This window comes from Carica papaya, chromosome 5 (assembly GCF_054855325.1).
Source record: "Carica papaya isolate Zhongbai chromosome 5, ASM5485532v1, whole genome shotgun sequence".
NCBI lineage: Eukaryota > Viridiplantae > Streptophyta > Magnoliopsida > Brassicales > Caricaceae > Carica > Carica papaya.
In genome coordinates, this window is record NC_142313.1 from 4,110,883 (window position 1) to 4,119,318 (window position 8,436).

An 8,436-nucleotide genomic window follows, 5' to 3' on the forward strand; every position below is an offset into this window, starting at 1 on the left:
ATAAAGTCACCATATACATACATACATATATATATATATAGATATATGGAAAATAAAAAGATGGAATATGATCCAAAAAATAAAAGGGAATACATGAAAAAAGGTTGTAGAACAATAATTAGAAACATGTGAAAAGTATTGATAGAAGCATTTTCTGAGAGGGGTTTTTTCCATAAATTAAGAAAGTTTTTGGAATCTTATCAACACCACTCAGCCTTTTGCCAAAGTTTTTATCTTTAAATGTAATTATTACTTTTTTTTTTTTTTTTAATAAGTAATAAAGAAAATAAACTACTTTGCTCTCTCTCCGTGTATTTATATATTGTGTATGTATATATATTTGTTGCTGATCACGGGGGAGATGAACTCCAAAGACTTTTTGTTGCCTGCTTTTTTCAATATTTCCAAATCTCTATGCATAGACTCCAGAGAAATTGACAAAACAAAACTTGAAATGCAAGTTATTTAGGGTTAATATATATGGGTATTTCCATTTGAGGTTGGTAAGGTAATGTAATGTAATGTAATGTATATACACACACACGTATATGCAGACACTATGCAAGAACTTATATAGCGATCAATTTTAATGGTATAATATTTTTAAGTAAACATTAGTCAACTATATGGAGATCGAAGTCAATTAATATATACACATAATTTCTACCATGTACAGAAATTCATGAGATTCAATCTAGGATATTATATAATTGAATATAATAATAGAGTTTGGATAGGATGGGATTGTAGGTAGCAATCAAAGGTGGTATTATACAAAAACATTATCTCTATCTCCCCCTCAAATTTATTTATTTTTTTTTTAAAAAAAAGAAATTATCAGTCTGAGTTCTCAAGGTGGCCACGGCAGTAGTAGTAGACGAAGAATGCAAGTTGTTTGTGTGTATAGTAATACAAGTGCTGTACCTTGCAATGATGGGTTTTGACATTGGAGACAAATATAATTAGATTGCATGTACGTATACACATACATATACATATATATATATATATAGATGAGGGGAACGTGTTTAGAAAATGTCAAAATCACAGGCCATACTGCTCCCATAATTTGAGCATTTACTCGGCCATTGCACATGCCAAATATTCAATCATCACTCATCTGCATGCATGCCCCTAACGTTGATTCTGATCTTCACCCAGTCTCCATGGCTATCCTGAGCTCAACAAATCTATAGAGATAAATGTATTGGGTGTACAAAAATTCATCATTGTAAAATTAAAATATTTTATTTTTAACAAAAATTTTTTGTTTTAAAGAGTTTAATTAATGTTGAGACTGTAAATGAAGTCCCATCCTGCTGCAAAGGAAAATCAAAAATAATTCTCCTGAGAAAGACTTTGGTTATGATATTTAATACATGATTTAAAAAGAGCACATATTTTGTGACGAAATTGTTCGTGATTACTTTTTTTCGTACAAAAAAGTTAATCTGTTTCGATATATTTAGTATGAGTGTGAAAAAGTTGATCAACAAAAATATCGACGACACTAATGTTGTCACAAAATAATTAAGGATGATGAGATAAGAATGCAAGCCAAGTTATTTCGACGATAGTGGATGCCATTGGCCTGCGTTCTGCCTCTGAACTAGATCGAATAACAGTATGTTACTTTTTAAAACATTATGAGATGCAGTGTGCACTTAAAAAGGAAGTAAAAACTAGTTATGTCTTGTTTTTTCATTCGACTGTAACGAAACGAAATGTAAATCTATTAGAGTGTTAAAAATAAATAACTTATAAAATACCTAGTTTAGAACAATGTCGATTCATGCAAAAATTTGCACTATAACCATAATTTAGTTTCTATTTAAACCCTTTAGCTATTAATTATGTTTGAGAGTTAAAATTATCCCCCCCGTTTTTAACTCCTTCCCCCCCAACAGCAACAGCAAGCAATGCATTTATTTTCACTTCGAATAACACCAAAACAATCCCTAAAATAGGAAGACCAAAATGGTAAGTCCAAAATAGCCCCTATTTCCTCATTTATTTCATTCCCAAACAGTAAGTAACAGCACTGAACAGTCCCTAATTGAAGTCTAAAACAGTAAGTTTTGAAAACACAAATAGAAAACCAAACATGTGTTGTATCCAATTGAGAGATCGGAGCAAATTGATAGCATAAGATTTGAATTCCTACCCTTTTTCCCCTCCCCCCCCTCTCACCGTTCTCTACTCAACTTCCTTCCCAGCTCGTCTCTCTGTCCTCTGTTGTTGCTGAGAAAGCAGGAAGAAGACAATCAACGCCCGAGACGCAGGCCTTTTTAGGTTTACTTAGGTAAACGGACTGGGCCTTGCTTTCAGAAGGACTTGGATTTGTGTTGGGTTTTGGATTTTAATTGGACGGGGCTTGGGTTAAGAACAATAGAACCGCACAAAAGATTAAAAATGTTGGGCTGTTTGGGTCTCTCTAATTGGTTTAATAAGATGGTTTTAATGGCTTTTAGCAAAAATGGCCTTTGGGTTTTAATTAGAAAACGAGTTTTTCGGCTTAAAAAATGAGAGATGGCCCTTTAATAAAAAAATAAGTAATAATAGCAATGATAATAATAATAATAATAATTTTAAAAAATAAAAACATAAAAATTACTACAGTCCAAAGGCATAGATCCTAAAAACTTAAACCCCAAATCACCAAACCCTAAACTTTAAATCCGAAAATCTTAAACTTTAAATCCTAAACCATCAGCCTAAAAACTAAAAAGCCTAAATAAAAAAACTCTAAACCCTAAACCATTAAACTAAAAAACCTTAAACTCTAAAACCCTAAACTTTAAAAATATAAATTTTTTAAAAAATACTAAACCATAAACTATCAACCCAAAAACCTTAAACCATCAAACTAAAAGTTCTAAACCCTAATGAAACTCCAAACTCTAAACTATAGACACTAAATCATAACTCTAAAAATCTTAAATTCTAAACACTAAACTATTAACCCAAGAATCCCAAATTATAAACCCTAAACTCAAAATCCAAAACCATCAAACCAAATACCCAAAACCTTAAATCCTAAACCTCAAACTTTAAACCTAAATCCTATAACTTAAACTCTAAATAATAAATCATAAACTCTAAAAATTCTGAACATTGTAAATTCCAAAACTTTAAATCTTAAATCATAAAACTATAAATCCTAAATAAACTCTAAACTTTAAGTTCTACATATTCTGTTAAATCGTAAACTCTAATATATAAACTCAAAAACTTTAAAACACAAAATTTTAAATCTTAAACTTTAAACCTTAAATATGAAAACCTAAACCCTAAGACATGAATACTAAAATCTTAAACCCAAAACCCTAAATTCTAAACACTCTAAACTATAAACATAAACTCTAAATCTTAAAACTCTAAATTTTAAACTGTAAATTATAGACCATAAAATTCTACAACCTTAAACATGAACCGATAAATCCCTAAACATTAAACTTTATACCTTAAATCATAAATCATTATTTTGAGCTATTCATGATCTATACAATAAGAGTTCATGTTATGGGATTCTTCATGCTTCTTACCTTGTTCATTTATAAATTTACGAGCATACCTTAGTTTATTTTTTTATTTTTGTCTTATTTTAAGAAAATTATTTTGCATAATCAAAACTTGGATTTTCTTTTCTATCTTTAGTTTTTTTAATTTGTTATGTTTATCCCGACAATACTTAATTACTTATTATAATATTCTCTTGAATTATGATTTTTTAAAATAAAATTTGTGTTATATTAATATTTATTCGATTCTCTTTAACATCAGGTACATGAATTTTTAGATTTTAAATCTTAATGTCATATTGCTTAATGAATGTTAGAAATATCGAATAAGTAAAAGTAAAAAATTTGAAGTTTGAATTTTTGACTGCATTTGGTACATAAAATTATTTATTTATTTTTATTTTCTATAGTTCGGTATATTTATATGTAAAAATATGTGTGATATTTTAAAATGAAATTAACATTTGAAAAATGAATGAAACAATATGTTTGTTAGAAAATAATAATAATAATAAAGAAAAGTTTTTCATGTTCAAACTTTATACACAAATATTTTTATACATTTTAAAGTTTGTAATTAAATTTTATACATTAAAAAACTAAAATTTCGAAGATTCTAAATTGTTGAACCGCATTTATTTTGGCGAAGGGACAGATATTTGATTGAGACGTACCAAGGAACGACGTGCTACCTTTTTGGGATTTTGGGTAGGGGTGGGCTTTTTTATTATTATTTAAATCTATGGAATTAATGGGCCGCTATTTGTTTATAATAAAAATTAAAATAAAATTGTAATTTGCAAGTAAAAAATAAAAATAAAAATAAAATATTCATATATTTTTATTAGATATAATATTAGCTATAATTAACTGTTTAGCAAATATCAAATTGAATAATGCAATTTATTACACTTCTTTTTTCATGTCATTACAATTTTCATTCACTTGTGTAATTTGAATTATTTGTTACTAAATGGTATAACTTCACCAGTCAATTGTATAAAATAACCTCATCAATCTATAACCTACAATTGCATCACTGCTAACAAGTAATCAAAATACCCAGAAGCAAATTTCTCCCAGGAACAGAAAATTCCATAATCTCTTAAACAATTAATAGAAATAAATTTCACGACTTGATTATTCCCAGAGTTGCAGCTTGCAGCGAGACTCTGTGTTTAATCCCTCCAATATGAAGATGGTGTTCGCCCAATGGAATTCTTCGAATCCCAGATCTATCCACAACGCTCAGATACTTACAAACATGAATATTCATTTCAACTACTCGCCGGCCGCCGGCGGCTACCTGCACTTTCTCAAACCCCACCAACTGTTTTTCCGGCGCCCAGTGACCGGCCGGCGGCGTGGAGAAAACTAGCAGCGTATGAGAACCGTCTTTAGAACCTGTGTTCTTTACCTCTACTTGAACTCCTAACGACAGCCCGCTGCATTTCGCGTGCGTCACTCTTATCGCCTTGCCCGAAACGGTGCCGTTTTGCGAGCCGTGGCGGCCGTGGAGATGGATTGAGAGGACGGTGGGCGCGTTGGCTATGGTGTGGACAAAGTTGCTGTAACTGAGTCCGTAACCGAATGGGTAAACCACAGGTCCCTTGTAAAACCTATATGTTCTTCCTGGGTACCCTTTTGAAGGGCTTGAACGCATTGCCATTTCTGTCATTGCTAAATTCTTGATATATTCTTGTGGGTACCATGTCATTGGCAATTTCCCTCCTGTAGATATAAATTACCGTTAGATAATTGAGAGATAAGAAGGAATTAATTAGGTTTAACTTTGGGTTTTGCTCTTTTCAAAAACCTGGGTTTGTTTCTCCATACAAGATATCAGCAATGGCGGCTCCTCCGGCTTGACCAGGATACCCAACCCATAAAATGGCAGAGATCAACTTATCATTCTTTACAAATGAGAGATCAACAGGTCCACCGGACATTAAAACTAATATGGTTGGACCCTTTGAGGCTTTAGAGACTTCAGAGATAAGATCTTGCTGGTGACCAGGTAAAACCAGCTCTGTTCTGTCCTTAAACTCTGCTTCAATGGACTGGTCAAGTCCCATCACCAAAACCGTAGCATCAGCTTGACGTGCACTATCAATGGCTTCATCGAACAAGTTTTCATCACCACAGGCTACATTACCACAGCCCATTTGATGAATTACCTTCGCGTACTTCCCTATCCCTTGTATGGGACTTGTATATTCACACGCAACACCTAATACCCAAACGGAATAAGCACCAAACCTGATTTTTCAATTAGATAAACACACGGGTTTAATACTTACCAGCATAATTTCCGATCATGGTGACGGTGGCATTGGAATTGGGACCGATGACGGCGATTGTGCGGTGACGCCGATGAGATAGAGGCAGTGAGGAACCATGGTTCTTGAGAAGGACAATGCCTTGTCTGGCGGCTTCAAGGGCTAGTTCTTTATGGGCCAGAGTGCACACATCTCTTGGGCCTAGTTTCCCGTATGCATGGGCTGATGGCGTCCCATCAAACATTCCGAGCCTCATTTGGACCGTCAGCGTGTTACTCAATGCATTGTTTATCTCGGCCTCGCCCAACAACCCTTGTTTCACTGCATCCTCCGTGTGCTCCGCTAAGAATGGTCCGCAGTCTAAATCCAAACCTGAAAATTCAGTTCGTTATTACAAAATTAATAACTCTTTTTTTTATTATAATAATTAATTATAATGGGGTTTTTATTATTTGAACAATTTATTCATATGGGTAATTTTAATTACTAGCCTGCTTTGATAGCATCCGCAGCAGCTTCTTCAGGGGTCGATGTATAATGCTGGTTTTCATAGAACACACCAACAGAATCACAATCTGACACAATGTACCTGTCGTGTCAACCGCTGATTAATTAGTACGATCTAGGAAACGTAGTCAAATGACTGGATGATCAGATGATGACGTGTCAAAATCTTACCCGTTGAGGTTCCAAACTCCGCGTACGGTCTTCCTCAGGAGATTAGGGTCAGCACAAGTGGGAACGCCGTTGACTTGATTATAAGAGCACATCACACTTGCAACCTTACCTTCCTTAACGCACATCCTGAATGGCACATCAAATGTATCCTCGATATCCTGCTTGCTTACCTGGGAAGAAGCTCGGTTCGCACGTGAGAAAAAGTCTGCACGTGCGGACCAGAAAAAAATAAAAAATAAAAAATAAAAGAGAAACAAACAAACCTTAGCGTTAAAGTGGAATCTATCAACTCCATTCCAGTTATCGAGGTCATACGCAGTGAAGTGTTTGCAACAGGCGGCAACCTTCAACCGGTTACCGTCATCTCCCTGTAACCCCTTGACGTAGCTAGCAGCATATTTACCGGCCAGTACAGGATCCTCACCGGGTGTTTCCTGTCCGCGACCCCACCTTGGATCCCTGAAAATGTTGACATTAGGACTCCAATATGTGAGCCCCGCCATGCCTCCGTTGTACATGGCTCGAGCCTCGTCTGACACAACCTGCGCATTTAACTTTTTAAGCCTATCACTGCACTTTCCTCGAATAAAATATGCGCGAACTTGACCACTAAATTCTTGGCTCCCCACTCTTATCTCATCAAAAATATCATTTATAATTATTGACCAAGTTGGTGGATGCTATGGTTGCTTTTCTTTTAACATTATAAAATTAATGTATATGTTGGTAAACTGTAATTCCAGTATATTTTGGTAAACTATAATATATGTGTTAGTATATATATATATATATATATATATATATATGAATCAATTAGAGAGCTCCGTGGGTTCACCGTGCCTATAACCGACCGGGGAAATCAGGGAATAGTATATAGAAGATAACTGCTATTCTGTAAATTGTTGGAAGCTGATATGTTTGGTCACCCTCCCGAAAAACAAGTTGCTTCTCACTTAATAAAACTTTTTTAAAAAATAAATAAAATATAAAATTTACTTCGAAAATTTAAGAAAAATTCTCACCCGTCCAATTTCCTCCCACAAACTAGCATTGAACGAAGCAGCGGTTGTGATCACTTGAGGGAAGCTAGTGGCCCCAGGGAAGGCCCCGCCAAACTTTGTCCCCGGGCCCACATTTGATACTCCGTGAAGAGCCTCAGACCACCACTCGTACCCTTTGATTCCCAGCCGTGGAACCGCCGCAGCATTGTTCACCAGCAGCCTAACTTTCTCCTGCAATGTCAACCGTCCGATCAGGTCATTCACTCTCTCCGATATTAGCGCCGACGTCCGACAAAACGGCAAGTTGTTCGTCGTTTTATCTGTCGGGTCACACCCAAATGGGTCGCGCCCGCGAACTAGAACACCCGAAAGGAAAAGAAAGAGAAGAGTGAGGAACGACGACGTATGAGCAGAGCTTCCGCAAGCCATTATTGTTTTCGTTTTCTGATGAGTCTCTGCCCGTGTCGGATGTGCAAGAATGAAGTGAATGAAGGGGTGTGAATATATAGATGGGCTGGTTTAGAAATGGGAGATGGTGTGTGTGTGTAAGAGAATTGTACGCTTCTTTTAAACTGTGCGAAGTAAAGTCTCCTGTTAGGTTTTTTCTTGGGATGGTAGAGTACTTGAAAAGATATATATTTATTTTTGAGTAGTTGTAGGTAGTGGCTGCCAAATTGAAAACTTAATTAATTTATTATTTTATTATTATTATTTTTAACTTTTTCATGAATTAATTTTTTTTTTAAATAATGGGTAAGATACTTTAGGGTCGGTTTTTTTTTATATAAACTTTAAATTTATTTTAATTTAGCGAAAGAAAAATTAAAAATTCACACTGTCATTTGCTAAATTTAATATAGAAATCAGTGTTTATAGGGGTTTGAATAGATTGTTTTTATTTTTAGACACTGCGCTTTCACAATTCATAACACATGCATAAATATGTGTTTTCAATTC

At 34.5% G+C, this 8,436-nt stretch overlaps 1 protein-coding gene across 3 annotated transcripts; it reads right to left on the bottom strand.

Moving 5' to 3' along the window:
• Window positions 1–4,394: 4,394 nt before the first annotated feature.
• BXL2 (beta-xylosidase 2) lies at window positions 4,395–8,079 on the bottom strand. Of its 3 annotated transcripts, XM_022048846.2 has the most exons (7): window positions 7,501–8,079; window positions 6,742–7,020; window positions 6,479–6,648; window positions 6,292–6,389; window positions 5,822–6,172; window positions 5,338–5,751; window positions 4,395–5,252 (listed from the first exon to the last, which is right to left on the bottom strand). In XM_022048846.2, exons 1-7 carry the CDS (start codon window positions 7,906–7,908, stop codon window positions 4,651–4,653), a joined length of 2,322 nt encoding a protein of 773 aa, XP_021904538.1. In that variant the 5' UTR covers window positions 7,909–8,079; the 3' UTR covers window positions 4,395–4,650. The 3 variants fall into 3 exon arrangements, with proteins under 3 accessions (XP_021904538.1, XP_021904537.1, XP_021904539.1); XM_022048845.2 differs by having other exon boundaries at window positions 6,479–7,020; XM_022048847.2 differs by having other exon boundaries at window positions 6,479–6,937; window positions 7,501–7,662.
• Between the last annotated feature and the right edge of the window lie 357 nt (window positions 8,080–8,436).